The sequence below is a fragment of the Miniopterus schreibersii genome (assembly GCF_964146895.1).
Source record: "Miniopterus schreibersii genome assembly, chromosome: 3".
In the NCBI taxonomy this organism is placed as follows: domain Eukaryota; kingdom Metazoa; phylum Chordata; class Mammalia; order Chiroptera; family Miniopteridae; genus Miniopterus; species Miniopterus schreibersii.
Window position 1 is genome coordinate 21,977,196 of NC_138103.1, and position 22,581 is coordinate 21,999,776.

The 22,581-nt window shown below is 47.5% G+C and overlaps 1 protein-coding gene across 1 annotated transcript in view; it reads left to right on the plus strand.

The window, feature by feature from the left end:
• The window catches only part of XYLT1 (xylosyltransferase 1), a 296,727-nt gene that overhangs the window by 84,898 nt on the left and 189,248 nt on the right, over positions 1 to 22,581 (plus strand). The window contains exon 2 of the mRNA XM_081132516.1: positions 7,028 to 7,066. Within this exon, the coding sequence (XP_080988642.1) occupies positions 7,028 to 7,066 (39 nt within the window). The remainder of the gene's footprint in view (positions 1 to 7,027; positions 7,067 to 22,581) is intronic.

The window sequence follows — 22,581 nt, forward strand, 5'->3', positions numbered from 1 at the left end:
CATTATTCATGATATAGTGGAGGGGTTCTCATAACAGTATGCATAAGACTCCCCCGCGGGTGTTTAATAAGAAAACAGATTCCTTGGACACTTGCCCAGAGATCCTAAGTCAGTAAGTTTTGGTTAAGGGACCAGTTTCTGACAACTTACAAACCCGAAAACCAGTCCTGGCTCCCTCCCATATCAGCCCTGTGTTTTTGAGCAAATTATCCTCACTGAGCATCGGTTATCTGATCTGTAAAATGGGGAGCATGATACCTCCCTTGGCAGCATTGCAAGTATTCCATGTGCTTGGCACAAAGTATGCATTCAAAACTGAGTAGCTAAATTTACCCCTTTCGTTGCTGTCCAATGGACTTGGTTTAGCTGGTGTCTACAATACTTTGCGGTTCAGAAGAATTATAGTTGAGACAGTTTGGGTGTGGAAGGATATTTGTTAGCCTTCGTAATTCTGGAAAAAATAAACAAAGAGACAGTTATTTCTGAGCCTTTAATCATGTTCCAGACATTTTAAACACTTAGTTTTATTTAACGTTCATGACAACCTGTGATGTCAGTGGTATCCCATCGTCAACAGGAGGGCATCTTATATCTGGATTTGCAAGGGACAGCCCCTGTTTACACATGTTAAGCTGGTGTAATTGTTATTATTGCCCCTTTTCACTTACAAAAATGTCCCAGACAATAAATTCAATTCACTCTCACCTATTTACATTGTGTAAATGAGAAGAATAAAGATCACAGAAGCTAAGAAATTTGTCCAAGGTGGAAAGTCTACTAAGGGGCTGTTATCTACTGAATTGCCAACCCCCAATACCTCAGAAGGACTGTATTTGGAGATAAGGCCTTTTAAATAGGTGATTAAGTTAAAATGAAGCCTTTAGGGTGGGCCCTAATCCAGTCTGACTGGTGTCCTTATAAGAAGAGGAAATTTGGACACACAGAGACACCAGGGGTACTCATGCCTGGAGGAAAGACAGCTGAGGTCTCTGAGAAGCCGACCATCCAAAAGCTGAGGGGAGAAGCCTCAGGAGAAAACAACCCTGACTCTTGGACTTCCAGCCTCCAGAACTGTGAGAGGAAGGTTTGTGTTGTATAAGCCACAGTCCATGGTTTTTTGTGATAGCAGCCTGAGAAGATTAATATAGTGGTTACACACAATTTAAACCCAGGGCTGCCCCCCAAACCTGACTTTTTTCCATTGACTGTTCCTCCTTTGCCCTACACCAGGCCCAAAGTACAAGTTGCAGTGTGCATTTGGATCTCGGGCTTGACATTCAAACGCAACTTCCACTTGGTGTCTCCAATGAGCCCATTTCTTCCAGTCTCTGACTCCATGAAGGGTTCATTGCCCTTCCCGAGGTACCTGGTGTTCGATGGCGACTAAGAATAGGGCACAATGTCCCGATGGTGGGGGCTCCCTTCTCTGTCACTGCTCAGATGTCTCGCAGAGAGAATGCACCATGCAGCCTTCTCAAGTGTCCTCCTGTGTGTGTCTGTGCAGAGTTGGTACCTCAGGGGCCCGTCATCTATCAGCTGACTTGATAGGCCCCATAGGGAAGTCTGGCTCCAAAGGCTTGAGTCATAGGATTGTCACCTCCACACAAAAGCCATCACTTACACCCAAGAGTAAATGCTATTTCATATCTTCAAAGCAAAGGAGGAGATCACCCCTTCCAACTTCTGAGGCTTAGCTCAGGGCTCTGCACCGACCAGGAGAGACAGAAATGTTTGATGCACATGTGGAATGACAGCGAACAAATTCCTCTTTCACTTCTACTTTCTTATAAAAGCTTAAATCCTTGTTAAAATTAGGCCTCTGGCCTGGATGGCCTCGAAAACATTTGAGCCTGGCTTCCTGGTCTTACAGGCAAGACTTGTGAGTTGCAAACAAGATTCATTTCTCCAGGACCTGTTAATCAGGCTCCTGCCTCTTACTTAAACAGTTAGCGTTGGGAATAGAAGTGTACACAGAGTCACTTGAAGCTCATCTCTGTCTCCCTCATGGTGCCCGCCAGGCATAGCGCCAGCCACTGAGTTGGAACTCAGTAAACACACATGGATGGATGTGGCTCACTCCACACAGTTCCCCGCTGTGGCACAGAGACTGGGTTTTGCTTTTAGTCATGACACGTGTTCTGTGTTCTAATCTCCATCATCCATGTCCACTACCTTTTAAAAAAAGATGCTAAAAAATGGTTCCAGTAGTTGTTAAGGTGGTGCTTTTTATTTGCCGTAAGTAATGATAGACATTATCTAGGTTGCAAGATGACTTTGAGGTGGGACTGTGTTCTCCAGCAGAACCAGTAAGAAATAGCAGAGCACAGGCTTCTCCACGGCAGGGCACTGGGATCGAATCCAGGCTTCGGCACCATCTCTGTAACCTGAGGCAGGTTACTCAGTCTCCCTGGTCTTCAGTTTACCCATCTCTACATGGGAACAGTGGTGGTATCGACCTCATAGGATTGTTGTAAGTGGTAAATGGAATGATATGTCTGTAGAGATTAAGCCAGTGCCCGGAACATGGTAAGAACTTAACAAGTTATTAGTTATTACTTAATTATCACACTAGAAAGCTACTAATTATTACTAGTATTCATGACTATTCTTAACCTTGGTCAAGTAATATGCCTATGGGGTAAAGTGTAGAATAAAGCAGAGGAATGAAAACTGTCTTCATCTCAGGGCAAGAGGTGAAGCCCTGTTGTTGTAATGGCATTTAAATAAATGTGGAAGGGCTGGTGGACTTGGCAAAGAGGTTGAAGGCTAAGTCAGAGATAGTACTAGATCCTGGTGGTCAAGTATTTCTTTGCCTGGTGTAATGTGCACCTTGCACGGAGCCTGGCGCATGGTAGGTTCTCGATAAATCATAGCTGTTAGTTATTTCAGGCCCCTGGGATATATTTGCAGACTTAGGGAGAGTGTGTATCATTTCGTTTCCAAGGCTGGAGTGTTTTTATAATATGTTTTGGTTCTATCAAGGTCAGTCTTTGGAGAGTGTATCAGTTAGTTATTGCCATAGGGATGCTGTACATGCGGACCTCGGAGATACTGCAGGTTTGGTTCTGCACCACTATAATAGGAATATTGGGTTTCCCAGTGCATATAAAAGGATGTTTACACTTTTCTGTAGTCTATTAAGTATGTAATAGCGTGTCTTAAAAGATAATATACAAACTTAATTAAGAATACTTTATTGCTAAAAAATGCTAACCATCATCTGAGCCTTCAGCAAGTCATAATCTTTTTGCTGGGGAGAGTCTTACCTTTAATTTGTAAAAACACAGTATCTGTTAAGCACAGTAAAACAAGGCTCTCCCTGTATCAGCAACCACCCTGAAACTCGATGGGTTAAAGCAAATATACAGAGTGTGGCAAAAGTAGTAGGCTTACAGTTCGAAGCGGTAATAATCCAAGGATAAATTCTGTGTTTCGTGTACTCAAAACTGTAAACCTACTTTTGCCCCAGCCTGTCTGTTCTCTGTGTCAAGGTTGGCCGGGGCTTGGCTGCTGTGGGCTGGGCTTGGATTCAGGCTGTAGGCTGGGCCCAGGTCTGTTCCGCGTGTCCCTCATGCTCCTCGGACCAGCAGGCTACCTGGCTCGTGTTCATCTTGTGCTGATGGTGAAAGCACAAGAGGCCGTGCTCAGTCTCACAGGCACATCTCAAGCTTCTGCCTGTGGCATCCCTGCTAAGCTCCCACTGGACAAGGCAAGTCACATGGGCAAGGCTGAGGTCAGAGGACGAAGAATCCGACTCTACAGAGAAATGCAAAGTCACCTGGCCAGGGGTATGGATAAGGGGTGTGTAGTGGGGTATGAGCCCACACTTCAGTCCACCGAGTCCTCCACGTGACTTCCCCAGCTGAGCCACTGCAATACCTGCTGTGAAAGGGCTTTCCTTGCTTAGGAGGTTCCCTGGTTCCTGCCCCTGCATTAAGATTCCAGAAGCACTCCAGGGTAGCCTCGGAGCACATCGCAGATTCCCCTTTGGTCTCCAGGAGCCTTCCCTCTGACAGACAGGAGTTGACTCTGCTGTAAACAGAGTCCCGATTTGGACAGACAGGATGGATTAGGCGGACAGCATCATTGACCCGGTTCCACTTCGTTAGCCTTTCCAATTAAGGAAGGTGTTGCTGAAAGTGAGACCTCGCCGATATGCAGTCATGCCTTGAATCCTCCGGACTGCGTCTCTGTAGGGAGAGTCCTATATTTCAAAAGTGCGCAGAGGGAGGGTAGCAAAATTCTGTTGGCAAGTGAATCCTAGTGTTAATGACTGGCCACTTGTGAGTACTTTATCTTCTTGGCTGGGTAATTAGCATGCTAAATAGATAGCATTTGTGCCTTTGTCTTCCAGAAGCTTTTTAATGGATATTGGACCCCTGACCATGTGCCCATAGGGTCTCTGATCTGGGAACATCAAATAAAGAGTTGGTGCATCACTGTATCCAGGGATCAGGCTCTTGGTTTTGTCAACATAGTTGACAGAGGTTTCCTATGGTTTCCTGGGGAAGGTCTTTTCCAGTGAAGTTGTTCTTAGGTGCTCACAATGGCATTTTCCCCTTTTTACCCCCTCGGGATTCTGGGCAATGAAGCATAAGCCCCATTGTTTGGGCTGTGAAGTACAACTTAATTAATCTGGGCATGCTCCCAACACCCCAGTGCAGTGCTTTGAAAGGATGTGGCGGCTCTGAGAACAAGGCTAAGGTTTGAATCTCAGATGCAGCTTCTTATCTTCCAGTCAAAATCTGGATGGTGGGAAATCTCGATGGTGGGGTCTGAATGGAGAGAGAGACACACACACACACAGCCTTCTCTGAGCTGGAGAGCAGACACTGAGCTCTGTCACTCACTTAGCAGCACACCTGAGATCTGACTCAGGCTGCCTGTCACAAACCAGGAGGATGGCCTTGCCTCCTGAAGACAAAAATGGCCCCTGCCCAGTGTGCCTGCTTCACACAGGGAAACTGAAAGTACAGGGTCAACTCTCCCTGTGTACGCGTGGTAAAGGGGCTGGATAGAGGGGGGCTCCGTGAAGGACAGCTAGACCAGTGAGCCTGCTCACTCGAAAAAAGCGGTGCAGTGGAGGTTCTCACCCACCATAGCTGCCACTTCTTCAGCCTTGGGAAGCAGCTGGTAAAGGTTAGAAGAGAGAGGCCAGAAACATTCCCTTCAAGACTCTTCCAAGTCCCCAAGGCTACAGTTTGGGGAGAATGGGAGAAATGTACCCCTCAGTATTTTCCTGAATGTGAAGAATATATATTTGATGTCTGGGTGGAATGTGAAAATTAGAGTGAGATGTTTTCTTGGCAATTCCCATTGAGCTGCACCATTGAAAAAAATGCTGGCGATTGGGCTCAGAGGTGGGATTGGGGGAGAGGAATACCCTGACTTCAAACAAAAGTCAGAACTGTGCAGAGCTCAGAATGTCCCTGGGCACATGGCTCCTACACTCATCAGAATGATTATAAATGGGCGTCATCGTAAAGGTACCACGGAGGCATGATCAGGAAAATGACAGTTCATCTAGGGCAGGGGTTCAGCATGTTTCAGTTTCTCTATTAGTCTTTTTTTTTTATTGTGCTAAGAGCACTAAACATGGGATTTACCTTGTGGACAAAATTTTAAGTGCACAATACGTATTGTTGACTATGGCTAAAATGCTGTACAGCAGATCTCTAGAGCTCATTCGTCTTGCTCAACTGAAACTCTGTACCCACTGAACAGCAACTCCCAATTCCCTCTACCCCGGGCAACCACCGTTCTCCTCTCTGCTTCTACAAGTTTGACTGTTTTAGATTCCTCATATAAGTGGAATCATATCTGCACTTCCATGTTCGTTGCAGTCCTATTTACAATACACAAGATGAAGAAACAACCTAAATGTCCACTGATGGACGATGGAAGAAAATGTGGTATATGCATATAATGGGGTAATATTCAGCCTTAAAAAAGGCCTTAAAAAAGGAAATCCTGCCATATGTGACAACGTGGATGACGCTTGAGGACATTAGGCCAAGTGAAATGAGTTAGACACAGAAGGACAAACATGGCATGATTCCTACACGTGATCTTTCTTGTTCACCGTATAGGCCAGTGAGCTAATTTGCACGGCTTCCTAGAACCTTGTATTGGAAAATCTGCTTGGATGGGACGAAGCTTCCAACTGAGTTTGCGGGTCATGCCCATTCTCTCTAAGAGGCAGCTTGAGGTTGCTTTCCCAGAATTACAAATCCAAGGTGGCTAAGTTCAGAGCCGACATTGTGCAGACAAAAATAGCCTTTATGTGCCGGGTTTCCTGTTTCTTTTGGAAACCACTTGCTGAAAACCACTACCTCCTCCCCGTCTGTCCCTTCCTCCTCTGTACCCACCCTGCCCCCCCAAAAAAGTTCATGTTTAATGACCCGAGACATGACCACCAGGCATTTTCAGTCAATTGGCTTTTGTAGAGAGTGAATGAATCAGACTTTTCTTCTGGCTTTCTCTCTCCTGAAAAAGATCTTCCCAGCCCATTGGAATGTGCTCTGCAAACCAGGAATTAAGCTCCTCCCTCTCTCTCTCCCTCTCTCCCCACCCCCCTCATTTCTTCCTTCATTCTTTCCCAAATCAGACACAAGCTGGTGGCCTTGCTCCTAACTGGGACTTTATAGTCTTTCAGGTTTATTTCTAATCCTCTTATGAACCCATCTCTCCCTTCATATAGAGAATTTGAGCACACTTTGAGATTCTCAGTTAGGATGCTTTATTTCTTATTTCTTCACTCTTCATTATTCTGCAGGATCTCCTTGTAGGTGTCCCCTTCACCTCTTAATGAAAAACTTGAGCCTCCTTAATCATCTGGGTGTTGGGGGGGGACACTGGAGATTGGGCCACACTGTTCTAATGTCTCATAGAATGGGAAGACAGAGTTGGGTGGCTTACCTGGGGGTTGCTTAAGCACTGAAGAGCTCCAGCTTTGTTTTAAGTGATGCTGGGGTAGTAGGTTAAATTTTCCCACCACTCATCTGCGTTTTCTCCTTTCTTCCCACAGGACCCACACCCAAGTCCGCTGATCACCCTGGAGACCCAGGTCAGTACCTTCCTATGGTCTTTGTCGCTTATCTCTGCACTGAGGTTCCTGCACTAGCTCTCCAGGGAGTGTGTGTGCATCCTCTTGGCCCCATGGCTCAGAAAGCCTGGAAAGACACATACAGCTGCCCTCCTGTCCTGTCAGGATGTGCATGCACGCACATGTGTGTGCACACACCAGCTGATTGTGTGTGTGTGTATGTGTGTACACATGTGTGTACCCGGGTGTCTGAAAGCACCATAAGAGGTAGAAGAGGGTATGGGGGGGATAAATGGTGATGGAAGGAGACCTGACTTGGAGTAGTGAACACATAATACAATATACAGATGTTGTATTATAGAAGTGTGCCCCTGAAACCTATATAATTTTATTAACCAATATTACCCTAATAAATTCAATAATAAATAAATAAAGCACCATAGGAAGAACCATGCCCATTTCTTTTGAGTTTTCCTCTGTCCTTTGCTTCTGCCCAACAATTGTGAGGAAGTGAATGGAAAGGGAGAGAGGAGGCAGAGGGGAACCAGGCAGTGGGATGTGGCTGTTCTTCCATAACTTTGGGTTTGGAGAACTTTTTCTCCTTGGCAGTGAGGGCAGCTGCTCTGAAGCATCTGGATCGCAGTGCTGTGGGGCAGGTCACCAATGGGCCTTGTAAGGAGGGCATGGCCCTTATGTTTACTGTTCACTTTCCTGAGAGATAGGAAGCAGACTGGCTACGAGTAGGGGCCTTGGGATCTAACAGACCCAGGTGGAATTTCAGATCCACATCTTCTGGCCCTGAGCGGCCACTGGACCTGGAGTATTACCTCTTCCCATCTGGAATATTACCACAGTGAGAGTGCCCACCTTGCAGGGTGGTGGAGAGAATTACAGGAGTGGTGACCATAAAGTCATCATTGTATACTAACTACTTGTGAATGTTAGCTCTTTATTATGTTCTTATTGAATTTTAGAGGGAGAGGAGGGGGGGAGCGAGAGAGAGAAACATTGATGTGAGAGAAACAGTGATCATTTGCCTTCCACACACATCCTGATCGGGCGTCAAACCAGAAACCTGGGCATGTACCCTTTCCAGAAATCAAGCCAGTGACCTTTGAGTGCTCAATCAGCTGAGCCACACCGGCCAGGGCAGTGTTAGCTCTTTAAACTAATAGAACTAATAGAACTGTTACATTTCCGAGAGCACTTGGGTATAACTTTGGATTGGCCATGTCCTTCGCATTGTGGGTTGGTCGGAAAGTAAAGGAGAAGACAGACAGAATGGGTCCCATCCAGAGCCCCACAGCTAATGGTGGGAGAGTCCGAGACAGGCTAACCTATTGGAACATGTCCCTGTGGCAGCTCCCTGTGGTTCTGGAGCTCGCTGGAAAGACCCCTGCCTCTCTCCCACTTTCCCCTCCTCTGCAGGTCTGTCCCTCTCACTGGCATCTCTGCCTCCGTCTTCCCAAAGGGTATGGGGAGGAAACCCACCCTCCTCCTCCTCCCTTGAAAAGGAAGCCAGGCGGTTTGGGGACGGTGGATTTCCAGGGTTTCTCTGTGTTCTCTATCCTCCAAATTCCGCACATTTAGTTCTGTCAGCTTTGGGGATGACCAGGCTGCAGAGCTGGCAGGGAAGAGCAGGGGGTGCACTTTGAGGGGCATAAGGGCCCAGTCCCTTCTGCCTGTTTGGTGATCCTCTGCCATTCGCCTATCACCTCAGTCATGTTTGCGATAGGTGAATTGTACCTGTTCTGTTAAATCACCTAAAAATATATTTTCCTTGCATTAATTTTTTTACTTTCAGAAGTAGACTTACCCTAAGCTAATGGTTCCTAATCAGGGGTATCTTTGACCCTCTGAGGACACTGGGCAATGTCTGAAGACATTTTGGGTTATCTCCCCTGTGGGGTGGGTTACTACTAGCAACTAGTAGGTAGAGACCAGGGATGTTGCCAGATATCCCCCAATGCACAGGACCACCCCATAGGAAGGAATTATCCAGCCTAAAATGCCAATGGTGCCGAGGTTGAGAAATGCTGCCTCAAGAAATAATAGTGGTGACATCACAAGTTTGATGTGCTAGTTATATTTTTTTGAAAAACATTAAAATAAATCTTAAATCAATATTTAAAAGTTCCTTTGGGTGGCCTCTGAAAGCATCTAAAGGTACTCCTAAGTGTAGGTGTGCCACACTCTGGGAAATGCGTCTCTCCGCAGGCAGGCTACCCAGCGGACTGTGAGAGAACTTCCATGGCATTTGAAGAATGATGGCCTTTCTCTTCTTTATCAGTTCCTCCCCACAAGGAAAACTCATTAGACTCAGGGTTACCCCCTGGGAAAATAGTCTTTGCCCAGAATTCTGGAGGCCAAAGCCCACTTCCTGGGGGTGGAGTAGCTCTGCCCCATATGGTTCTGTCCTTGGCCCTCCTGGATCCTTCTTCACTATGGAAACCATCTAACCAGCCCTGCAAAACCTCCATGGGAAAGAACAGTCACATGCCAATGGCTTTGGCCAGCCCACTGTGAGTGTGACAGCTCACCCTTACACAGTGACCTCCTTTAGTCACAGCCATTAGCCCAAGGGACCCGAGTCTCAGTCTGCTGCCAGGCGTGGCACGAGACGGGCTTTCTGCATTTGTGCCACGCCATTGGGGAGATGACTCAATTTGTCTCCAACCAGCACTCTATCAGTCTCATCTGGTTCTCGGTCTTTGGGGAGCTGTAGGATGTTGTCTTTCCCCGAGTTCTGATTTCCCATGTTTCAGGGACATTGGAACCCAACCAAAGTGCAGTTTTTTCACACCATTGGCACAAGCCTGTGGCCAGATCTTACTTGGTGCTGGGCCTCAGCCCATCGTGTGAGTCACAATGGGAATTTATTCAGCTGCCGCAGGCAGGTCAGACAAGAGGGGCAGGGAAACGTTTTCTGGCAGAAAGTGGTGCCCCAAATATTACCCTTATGACACGAGTAAGATGGCAGCTGTGGCTGAGCTTGGGAGAACCAACCATGTGGAGGGAGTGGCAGATGTGCTCTGAGCCCCGGGTCAGTGCCACTTCCTCCCCCCAGCGCCCTTTGCTCCTAAGAAAGGCATTACCTGCTCCATCCTGGAGCACCAGTGCCACAGGTGGGCCTGCCTTATAGACTTCACTGCCAGCCAGTTCCATACATCACACACCAGTGACTTCACTTGTGCAGCACCCAGTCTGCATAGGGTCACTGGGTCACCTGGGGGGCCTTCCCTCCATGCATCCACTCTCTCCCTGGTTTCACTGCATTGTCCCTCACCCGTGCCTGGTGAATCTATCCCCAAGCAGCTGTTCTGAGTTGGGGGAGATGGATTGATTGGCTGCCGAGGACTCCTCTGTGCTCTTTGCCGTTAGCACGGCAGAGCTTTGCATCTGTTGGCATCAGCGGGACTCTCTGCTTAACGGCCAGATTAATAGAATGAGGAAGCAGAGGAAGGTTGAAATCTCTGGTGTCAGCTTTCCCCTCAGCAGGCGGCCCCCGGGGTGTACCAAGAAACCCTGGCTTGCAGTGGTGAATGCTTCCCAGGTCTCCAGATGGTGGTTACCCAGGAACCAGGTGACCTAGAAATGAAAAAAAAAAAAAGGTCTGAGAGGAGTGTGAATTTGTTTATCTGCTTGGTGGCATTATCATGATCTCCACTCTCACTGATATTCACCATTTGCCAAAATTGGCTTCTCCCACTGAATCCCCAAGTGCCCTAATTACATAGGTGCTCTTATGGTACCCAATTTCCAGATAAGGAACAGGGGTTAAGTAATTTGTCCAAGGTCGCTCAGGAAGCATATAGCATTGGTGGGTGCCAGACTCATGGCCATGTGACGTTAGAATCTATCTTCTCAGCCTCTATCCCATTTTTCCAGTTGCCTTGACCAGTAGAAAGATTTGCTAATGCTCAGGCAGAGCTGGAGGGATGGGCTTGATGTAAACAACTCAGAGTCCGTGGATAGATACATAGAAAGGAAGAAAAAATGTTCTGCACAAGTATCCACAGGTGTACTTAGATTAACAGGTAGAGCAATAGATAGATGGCCGGTGGGTAGATATATAGATAAATAGATAGAATAAGCTGCACAGTGAGTAATTCTTTGACAGATAGGTTACCATAAGACTTGTGGGTAAAATAGTTTAAGCGGTGTGCCCAATAGAAAATTTATTTGCAAGCAACAAAAATGAAGCATCTTCTTGTACATCAATAGTGTTTTGAAAAATTTGAATTCTCATTATTTGATTCTCTCTTTCTCATTGATCCCTGAGATGGTTTATCATTTCCAAATCCACTCCAATTGACAAGGCCACTTGTCATTGAATTTTAACTTCTCTGACTCCCTTCCCTCCTCCCCCCAGCAGCTTCACTGTCAATTAGTTAATGGGCTCTACTCAAACACAGAGGTACCCTGGGAGCTGTAATAAAGGAACTCTCTAGGAGAGTAAAGATTTGTCAGTCTGGGTATTTGTGAAGTTGGTTCTGCTTAGGTGGGAGCAAGCCCAGGTTTACTTGAGATCCCTCTCAGGACCTGGAAATCAAGGGCATCAGGAGGAGAAGTCCTGACAACTCAGCCTGCAAAAACCAACCAGGGCTTGAATTTCTTTGATCAGCTGACTGGAGGAATCAGGGGAGAGAGTAACATTCGTATTACTTAAAGATGATGCTGGGGCCCCTAAGGATTGTGAACAGAGCTGATGAGAGAATGAGTAGGGGTGGAAGGAAATTAATACTTTAGACTTTATACCGATGTGAATCCATCCATCCATTCGCTTATTCAATAAATAGTTTTTGGGGCCAGGAGGAGGCCAGGCTTTGTGCTAGATGCTAAAGTAAAGATACAGTAGTGAGCAAGACAGAGGGCTCCCTGCCCGTGGAGCATCCATTCTGGTTGGGTGAGTCAGTGAATTTACAAACAGAAACACCCAGCATTTCAGGCAGTAATAAGTGAACAGAAAGAAGACAAGCATGTTAGTAAACAAGAGTGACTGGGCACGGTGAGAGGGTTCAGGGAGGGCTCGCCCTGGAGCTGAGTTTCAAGCCGAGGAGGTAAGATTTGAGCTGAGACCTTACAGTTGAGAAAGAGTTAACCAGGGAAAGAGACCACAGGAATAGTGCTCTGAAATTTTTGCATATTGTATCTGGCTTCCTATAAAAACGGTGACAGTTTTTCTCAGAATCAATTAAAGTGTTGGTTCTTTTGAGCTCTTTCAGTGCCTTTGCGTCGTCGTAACGTCAGGGTGCAGAAGGAATTGCCTTATCGTGCAAAGGTGAGGGGAAAGGACTGAGGAGGCACAAGAGAAGAAAAGGGGCTTAAATGTGGGGCACCCCAGCCAAACTAATGGGCAGGGTGAGCATTTTGACAGGACCAAGGGAACTTAGGGTCTCAGCAAGGTCATGCCGATGATGAGGGTGATGTGGGAAATCTAGCTAATCACTGTCATTAGCTAATTAGCTGGCTCATGCTCAGTTGAACTGTAGCCTCAATCTAAACCAGTGTTTCTCAGCTGGGAGCAAATTTACCTCCCCAGGGGACATTTGGTGGAGTCTGGAGACATTTTTGATTGTCACAACTCAGGAGCAGGGGTGTGCTACTGGCATCTAGTGGGTAGAGGCCAGGAATGTGGCTCAACACCCTGCAAATACCCAAGAAAGAATTGTCTGGCCCCAAATGTCAGTAGTGCCAACGGTGGGGAATCCTAGTGTAACCCGGTTTGCTCTGCGGACGGCTTATTTACAAAGGCAATCCCAGCCATCAAATTGTGACCATGTCGAAAAGTGTGATTTGTTCCTTCCTTGTTCTCTTGTTTATGTTCAAATGTCACCCTCCCTGGTTAATATCAGATGTGTCCCTGGGCTCTCACCATGACACATTCATCCCCAGAGTTTCTGGGTCTGTGTTGACAGTGACTGACTGCACTCAGAGCAGCGACTCAGGATGCGAGCGGGCGTGTGCACAGAGTATGTAAAAGGGAAAACTCCTCTCAGAGACGGTTCCCAGAGAGATTTATGGCTCAACAGTGCAGAGAATAGGCAGCATTAAAATATATATATATTTTAAAAAAACAACTTAACAACCTAGCTCCTTGGCTGGGGTTTGGAGAGGGGCTGGCCAAGGCTTCTGCACCGGTGGGCAGGTCGTGCCAGTAACTAGCTTTCGAGGCCCATTTCCTCTTTCGGAGGCAGACCGCGGCCTCCTCTGGGCACGTCTCTCTCCTGAAGCTCTTCCGCCACTCCCGGGATTAAAGCAATTGCTGTCTCCTCGTCTCTCTTCCAGTTCTGGGCTTCGATTAACCTTTTCCTCCGTAGAGAGCGGTATTTGGAGTAATCAGGGAGCTTCTGAATGGCTCTTACCTGAGTCTCCAGCCCATTAATTCTTACGGTGCCCAGCATCTGTCGAGAGGATGGTGAGACCAAATTGCTTCTCAGCCATCTGCGCTCCCCCAGCCACCTCCTTGGGAGAGCAGAGCCTCTCTGGAGCAGACAGTCTGGTTTGGGTACAAGCCATATCTTACAGCGATCTTCTCCTTGGCTCTGATTTGGTGGGTCTTTAGCTCTGGTAAGGGGTGGGACAGGGAGGTCACCAGCTGGACCATTGCCTGGGCAGACGCTTGGCTCGGTGGGCAGGGAGGCTGGAGGATTTGCAATCCGATGGCCACGGGTGCCTTTCTGGTCTGTATGACTCAGGGTGAGCGATGTGATGCAACATTCCACAAATAGGCAGCAAGTTCCCCAATGTGCAGCTTCGAAAAACAGTTTGAGATCACTGTTTCTCTGTTCTTGGTGGGGGCTGACTTTGCACAAGACGTTGAATTTAGCCCTTGACTGGGAACACTTAAAATTACTGCTCTTGTCAATAATCACTAACACGCATGGGGTATGTTTACTGTGAGCCGGGAACCATGTACTGCACACTTTTATAAATTCATTATTTATAGCTAACATTTCTCAAGCGCTTTTGGGATGTGCTTGGGCACTCTTCTGACTAAGCTCTTGACATGGATTCACTCATTCAGACTTCACAGCTGTCCCCTACCAGAGGTATTACTGTCATCCCTTCGTACAGATGAGAAACTGAGGCCCAAAAAGGTTAAGCTGTTTGTCCGGCAACTAGCAAGTGCAGCAGCCAGGATTTGAACCTGGCAGTCTAGCTTTCATTTATCAGGAAATAGAACCCTGTGAGGCAGGTACTAATCTTCGCCCCATTTTACAGGTGAGCCAGCAGAGGCCTATAGAGACCGAGTTTCCTTTTAAAAGTTTTACTTTCAGTAAGTGATAGAGACTGCATTAGAGCCAGGTTACAAACAAAAGACTCCTTCACTGCTTTGTTACTAAGATACAGACATAGATATGATATAGATATATTATAGATAGATTAGTATAGAGATTAGATACACATATAGTTATAGATCTATAACATATGTCATGTCTGTATACATTCAGTGATATATATCATAATGCATGTACTATACATTGGATGTAATTATATATCAGATGTAATCTATGCCTAATTTATATCTATAGCTCATGTATATATTATGTTGTATAAAATATAATATATATGCTAAATATAGATTAAATATCAAAATTAGATTGTAGGTATAACTCTAGATTAGATACAGCAAATAGATGTCAATATGATGTAGCTGTAAACGTAGGTATAGATTATATGTGGATGTAGATATGGTCACCAGTATAATCACAGGTAAACAGGGGTAGAGGTGGAGAAAGAGAATGAGATCACTCAAAGCAATCGGTTCAGAGCAGGTGGGTTTGGAAACGTGTCCGTAGGGAGCGAGTTCCGGGCTGAGGGAGAACCCGCCCTGCAGCGAGGGAGAAGAGTAAGGCACACTGGGGCGGGGGTGGGGGCGGGGGCGAGAGACCCTCACATTCCTCTCCAGCAGAAGGCATGTCTCACAGAGACCCCTCCTGCACCCTCATTTTGAGCACTGAGGCAGAAGCCCATGGGCTGCCAGCCGAGCATTAAGGGGTTGTTACTGGGTTTACATCACATTTCAAACTGGAGGCTCCTTGAGGAGGCCCGGCTGATGTTTGGCAAAAGTATCACAAATCCCAAGATCTTGGAGGCTTAGTCTGTCTTCTACAACAGCTTTTAGGGCAGGGCCCAGGGCCTTGCAAACTGGAAGTTTAAAAAGAGGAAGTTCTGGGCTGGAATGTTCAGGTTGGATTTGAAGGTCCTAGTTATGATAACTCCATCAAGGAAATTGCTTTCACGTGAAATAGCAGCATAATGGGGACCAGGTGTATGAGAGACATAAGAGTCTACACACAGGGCCCGGACTGGTGGAATTTAACAGCTGGAAAGGACCTCAGAGGCTGCTTACTATAACACTTTTTGCATGTTTTCTCTGTGCGTAGGACTTTGCTAAGCGCTTTTCACGTGTGATGTCATGTAATTGTGATAGCAGCGCTTGGGGGCAAGGGGCCCTTGCTCCCACCTCTGTAGGTGAAGACATGCAGCATTGAGAGGCGAAATACTTGGTCTAAGACCACAGTGCTCCTGAGTGCAGAGGTAGGATGGGAGTCTAGGTCTCTATCTCCTCCAGCATTTGCTGTGCCCCTCGCCCCTCAGGGCTCACCAGGGCCCACCTTTGTGGTTTACACATGAGAAAACGCAGAATGGCTCCACCACTTGCACAGTGGCAGACCAGGGTGCGCCTCGCTGTTGCCAGTCAAAGTAACCCATGGTCCCTGGCAACTAGAGAATCAACGGCCCCGTGTGCCCTTCACCCGCCCCCTTTCCGATTCCATCTTGGGCATTAGAGGGGTCTTGGCTGAGATGAAGCCTGTTGGGTGTCTCCTTTCTGTGTTCCCCTCCCCCCAGCAGATCCACTCTTGACCCTTCTTTTCCCTTCCCTGGGCCCCTAGAGGCTGATTTTGATGGGTTGCATCAATGTGGTTTTCTCATTGCTTTGGCCAAGAGGAGGCGCTGGCAGGAGATGGCAGGGTGGGAGGACAGTGGGTGGGGTCATTTTCCACGGGAGGGCTGTGTCTGCCAGTGAGTGTTGCCGTGCCCCATAGCTATAGCTTCTGTCCCCCGGATGTGATAACAGGCTCCCCCCAGGTGCTGACAGCTCCTTGCCGTGGCTGGCTCTGCTGCACGCACCTCCTCTGCTGGTTTCCCTTAGTGAGCCATCTCTGCACAGTCTCCGTAGTTATTCCTTAGGAGAGGAGCATCTGTTTCCTTTGGGGACCCTGACCTGGACCTTCAGCCTGCCTCCATCCCCTTGTTAACACAGCACTGCCAGTGGGATTTCCCAGGGTGAGTCACAGTCATTTCAGGTCATGTTCTGATACAGTAGGGGGTCTTCAAACCAAGGAAAGGTCCCAGAATGGATTCGAGGGAACAGTGATGCTCTTGAAACGCAATGCACAATTGTGGGAATAGGAGCATTTTTCTAGGCAGAGGATCATAGCTGTCATTCTGTTTGTGACAACCTTCCCCAAAACCAAGCCAGGATTCTAAACCAACATTCTAAACACCACTGTGCTAAATAAAATATCAGAGGACCCAGATGTGAGAAGAGGTGCCTCAGGCAGGGGACAGTTTGCCCTGAGTTCTGTCACTCACACCACTTCTGTCTTTGCCCCAAGGGCTAGGGCCTAAGGTTTAGGGTGGCCAGGGGGAAGGACAGGCCTCCAGTTCCTCCCTGCAGCTCCAGAGCAGACAGATTGGCAGACACAGGGAAGACAGAGTGGTTCTGCCAGCAAGTCCTTCCCACTCCTCTTTTCTGGTTCTCTGTCACACCTCCAGGAAATATAACCGTCCTAGCATTTAAATCTGATTTCTCAGAAGTGCCACCGCCTCTCCTTTGTCCCAGAAGGCCAGTGGAAGGGCCACCACGTTGCCATTTCTCCAGCCTCAGGTCCTGACTGGGAACTGGGATGTTCTCTGCCAGCAGGATCGAGAGGTGGGGCCAGTCCAGCTCCAACCTCAATGCAGTCTCCCTGCAGGGTTCAATTGCTTTCTGAAAAGGAACATTTTATTAATAATACTAAACCCTTTCTAATTTGCTTCTGGGAACTGTAGCTCTTATTTTTCCACTGAAACGAAGACGACTGGATGGAAAACTGAAATTAGCTGTGGTACAGGTGCCAGATGGGTGGGGCTGAAGACAGCCTTGCAGTTTTATTATCTGAAGGAGGAAACACTGAAGCCAGCTCAGTGCTGGAAGGAAGAAACTCCAGCTCAGAAAGGGGTCTAAAAGCAACATCTTTGCCAAACACTCACTGCCCCATTTATAACTGGACATCAGTTCAGGGGGGCTGGTGGTGACTTTCTCATTACTTGGTCCTAGATCCAAAGTTGTACACAGGCCTCCTTGTGGCCATCTCCGACTGGCCCATGGGTTTCTTTGAGGGAAGTGGGAAGGGGGTTGGAGGGTTTTTGAAAAATTGGAAGGTAAAACCACTCTGAGCCTCTAGATGTCCGCTAGTGGCAAAGACCAGCTGTCCTTTGTGCATGGGGCCCAGGGACACCTGTTCATTAAAGTCCCCTCCTGGACTGCTCCACTCCCTCAGCTCCCTGATGGGCCCCAGGGCCCTTGGGTTTGTGGCCTCCCCTGTACAGACAAGATCCAAACCTCCTAGGGTCTCAGCTGCAGAATGCACAGGGGCAACCCGGACCTGGCCATCCCGTGCAGCCACCTTGTGAGGCAGGAAGCAGCCTTATAGACTGTGCAGCAGGCCGCCTGACTTGCCAGGTGATCTCTCCATGCCTCAAATTCTTTAAAAAATATGAGGTACCAGCAGTAGCTGCCCCCCCAGGGTGCTGGGACGATCAAGTGGGCTAATGTGCAGTAAGCAACAAGACCGTGCCTGGCAGACAGTGATCATTTAGTAATGTCTTTATAGTCCTGGGTTCGAATCCTGACCTCTTCACCTCCTGAAACCTTCGAAATGATTTTTAGCCTCTCCACTAGTTAAAGCAGCCACAACAAAATTTACCTCCTTAGGGCTTTTTAGAGGATGAGCTAAGGACACCCTGTTGTCAGTTGTAAACCTCCCACACCTCACTCACCCCCCTGCTTTCTCTTGTGTCAGGAACCAGGTCCCTGCAGGCTCCCTGCATTGCCTCCCCAGCCCGTGCCATGGCCAGGGAGAAGATGTTGGTATTATCTCTTCGCAAGAATTTGCTTTGTGCTTTTTCTGGAACATTCTTCCTTCTGTACTTGGACAGCTGTTGCCCTCTTTGAAGAGAGGAAAGTATCATTAGTTTAAATACCCAGGATATTTTGGCAGCTGAGCCAGAGGCTTGAGTCCAGTGACCAGGCTGGGACATTTGCGTGAGTGCTCCACACATAGGGGTAGACTGTCACCAAGGGAGTAAAACCAGGCCTGCCTGGACCCTGAGTGGTGTGCAGAATGGCAGAGGCGGGGACGATTCTTCTAAAGAAGAAACGTTTCAGCAGCTGGCCCCTGAGCCTTGCCTCTGCACAGGCCCCCAGTGCGCCTGTTCCAGCCTGGAGGGTATTCACACCTGGCTGGGCAGCGGGGCTTACCCATGGTTAAGGGTGCCCTCACAGCTTCCGTAGACAGCTGGCTGTCAAGACCATCTTGGTAGCCTCACGGTGGAGTATGGGCAAGGTCTCATCAGTCCTGTTCTTCTGCATCCAGCCTGTATGCCCCTTAGGGTCTCCCTTCCCCAGGGTGACCTTGTTCACCTGTGGATCCTCTCGGTTATTGAAGCAAAGCTCTCCTGACATTTTTTACGAGACCAGTCTTTATTGTGGGGCTGTCCTGCATGCTGTAGAAGTTTAGCAGCATCCCTAGCCTCTACCCACAAGATGCCAGTAGCCCACACCCCTCCCTAGTTGTTACAAACTAAAATGTCTCCAGACAGGGCCAGATGTCCCCTGGGGGCAACATCAACCCCAACTGAGAACCATTGGCCTCACCAAGCATCGTTAGCAGGGATGCTGTGAAAGTCAGTGTCGCCGACTGTGTAATGAAAGTGTGCTGGTGGGGTTAGGTGAAGTCCACTGGTTGGACACCTCCCTGTCACTGTCGATGGATTTTTAGGTTTTTTTCTCAAGTGGCCTCCTATGGGCTGGATTATACACCAGTTAGAATGAGCCATGCCTTTGGGTGTGGGTGAGACAAGAAACCAAGGAAGGCTGTGATATTCCTCCTCCCATTTGAAAAGCCAGCAAACCGGCGACACTGAAAAGTGAAGGCCCCCAGTGGGGTGGGCTGCTGGGGGATGAGACCCCGGGTTCCAGCCCTGCACCCCGGCTGCAGGAAGGCTGAGTCCCAGGTGGGGCCCTGAAGCTCCGTCCTCTCTCAGAGGTGGGGTCGGCAGATTGATTGGCCTTGGCCCGGCTGTCCTGGGAGGGTGTGGGCTCCTCTGACACCCGGAAATAGCCTGTGGCTTTGAGGCCGACGCTGTAGCGTGTTCAAACCCGCTGGCATTTACTCCCAGTTACTGGGCGCTCGCTGTCCCGCCTTCGCTCAGGCCGGGTTTACTCTCCGGACTCCGTGAAAGAGGCCTGTGTGCTGAGCGTTGACCTCAGACAACCAGGCTGTTTGCCTCCCAGGCTGATAGGTATTTCTCTGTTAGTTTGTCCTTGGGCGCTTCTCCACCCTGTTTCTGAGGGCGGCTGGGGCTAGAAACATGTTTGTTTTTCTTATTTATTTACTTATAAATGAGACTTGAGGTCTTTTTCTGGATTTGTTTCTCATAGTTGCTATTTTCAATACTGTATATCATGTATTGTGTAAGTTGCTTTCTATTGTATGTGGTGTATGATTCTTATTACTATATTATTGATTAGCTCATTCATTGAACTGTTCATCTATTTAGTGCTTATTGTGTGCCCGACACTGTTTTGGGGGCTGGCCGTGTAACAATGAACAAGACAGAAGTCCCTGCTGTCATGAGCTCGCATTCTGGACTGATAATAATCGAGAGACATGTATTTACATGGTATATCAGATGGTGGCAAGTACTAAGGAGGAAAGTTAAGCAGGAGGGGTGGGCCAGGCCAGGTCAACTGAGAAGGGGTTGCCCTCGACTGTGGTGGGATCAGGGAGGGCCATATGGAGATGATGCGACATTTCAGTAGAGACTCGAAGAGCGTGAATGGATGAGCGCTGCAGAGAGCTAGAGAAACAGAGAGCAGTCAGTGGAAAGGTCCTGAGGTAGGATGTGCTTGGCATGGTCATTGCACAATATCAGTGGCTAAAGCGAGAATGAGGAAGGGGGAGAGAGGTGGAGGTGGGGCCCTGTCACCCGGGTCTTGTCGAACCTGGAAAGGATTTTGCTTTTGCTCCATGCTGGCACGGCTTTGAGCAGAGGAGTGACTTTTGAAAAATGGAACTAGCTGCCCTGCTGAGACTGGACTGTAGTTGGTAAAAGGGCAGAAACAGGGAGATGGCGAAAATGGAGGCTGATGCAGTATCCAGGGCAACACAGTGGTATTTTGGCCCAGGGTGTTAACGGTGGAGGCCAAGAGAAGTGGCTTGATTCTGGATACTTCTGAGAGTAGAGCTGATTGGACTTACTGGATACACTGGAAGCATATAAAGCAATACAAGCATGTGATAAAAAAATAAATAAAATAAAATAATACAAAAAGCATCAAGTGAAAAAGTCAGTCTCCCATATCCTTTGCCACAGTCTTCAGAGGTAGCTACTAACAGTTTTCTCATTTCTCTTTCCAGAACTTCCTTTGAATATTAAAGCGTGTCCGTGTGTGTTGTGTGCATGGGCAGGAATTTTGTTTCCTTCAAGTGGAATCTAATGAAATATGTCTTAGACCTCATTTCATAGCAGCACAAATCACTTCCTCACTGTTTTTAACTGCCTTCTGTTGTGTCCAACTGTCTATTCCCAGCACCTGGCATGGTGTCTTGTAGGTAGTAACTAACTGTTCAATAAATATTAATGAAGTGAATTAAATAGTCTGTCACCTAGTTAACTGATTTCCTGTTGGTGAACATTTAGATTGTTTCTCATTTTTTCTCCGGTCTTCAACAGTGTTTCCACTCTTGTACATACATCTTTTCACAATGGAGCGAATGGCTAGATTTGCAACCGCTGGCTCAAGGGCTGCGTGCGTTTTATGTTTTGACAGGCATAGCGGGATTGTCCTATGCAGAGGTTTCTTCAGACCACCTATCAAAGTGATTTCCTGTTTAGCCTCTCAAAAGCACCGGTGATTATCAATTTTCATCATTTGTGTCAACCCCATGAGTAAAAACAGTATCTTGCTGTTTTGATTTGCATTTTAGATGTGAGTGGGTTGAAGCATTTTTAAAAAGTGGTATCTGTTGATTAAATCTTTAGCCCCGCTGTCCTGGTGCCTGGTGGCAGCTCTCTCTCGTCCCCTGCCTCCTTGGGGATGTCCTGGGTAGCCGTAACTAAGACTTGCCGAGCCCTTATCATGTGCCAGCTATTGTGCTGAGTACTTTACTCGCGTTAACTCGCTTAGTCTTCCCACGAGCCCTGTGAAGGAGGCATGGTTAGTATCCTCACTTTCAGATAATGAAACTGAAGCTCAGAGAAGAGCAAGTTAAATAAGTCACCCATGGTCATGTGGAGAGTCAGTAGGGAGCTAGTCGTTTAGACCTGGGCAGAACTCTCAACCAGCCTGCCATACCGATCAGTGGAATGGGTAAGAGCCATGACTCTCCTTTTAAGGCTCAGCCACTCTGTTATTTTGAAAACAAACAGCCAGAGCATTCCCTGGTTGGGAAGGAAATGACTGGATGAGGGAATGTGGCCATGGGAACCCTGTGGTGTGAGCGCTGGAGAGGGAGATCTGTCCTAGATGCCTGAGAGACAGCTGAGCCACGGGCACATTCAGGGACATGTCCAAGGCCACACAAGAGAACAGCGTCACCTCTTTTCACAGTGAATCCACATTTTCTCCTGACCAAGTCTTCTGCTACTCTGCAGAACTGGATCTGGGGGCTTCCTGCAGAGGCATCAATAGTTATAACTGTAGACTGGATCCGCTAGAGGGGGAGATGGATGGAAAACGATGGACAGACGCATGGAAGGAAGGTTGGAAGGAAGCAGGGAGGGAGGAAACAGAAAGAAAAGCTAGATTAATGGGTGGATGGATATAATATCTCAGTTTATATAAAAAATCCCTACTATACACTGACCACTGCTTCAGGTACCAGGGATTGGAAGATGAAGGACCTAGTGCCTTGCACCTAGAAAGCTCCTCTCTAGGGCGGGGCATTTGTAACCTTTTCGGTGTCTTGCACCCCTTTGGCATCTGGTGAAACCTATGGCCTTCTTCTCTGATAATATTTTTAAATGCAGAAAATAAATTCGTAGGATTACAAAGGAAAGCTGTAAAAATATATATAGAAACGACATTGAAATACAGCTATCAAAATATATAAAGATAACCATTGTTAGTGAAGTAATAATGTAATTTGCATGTTTATTAATATGCCAAGTAACTAGATTTGGTGTTGGGTCTTTGAACTACTGTAATTTTGAAGTAATGGCAAGTGTAAATAATATTCTTGAGACTTCTGCTACCAAAA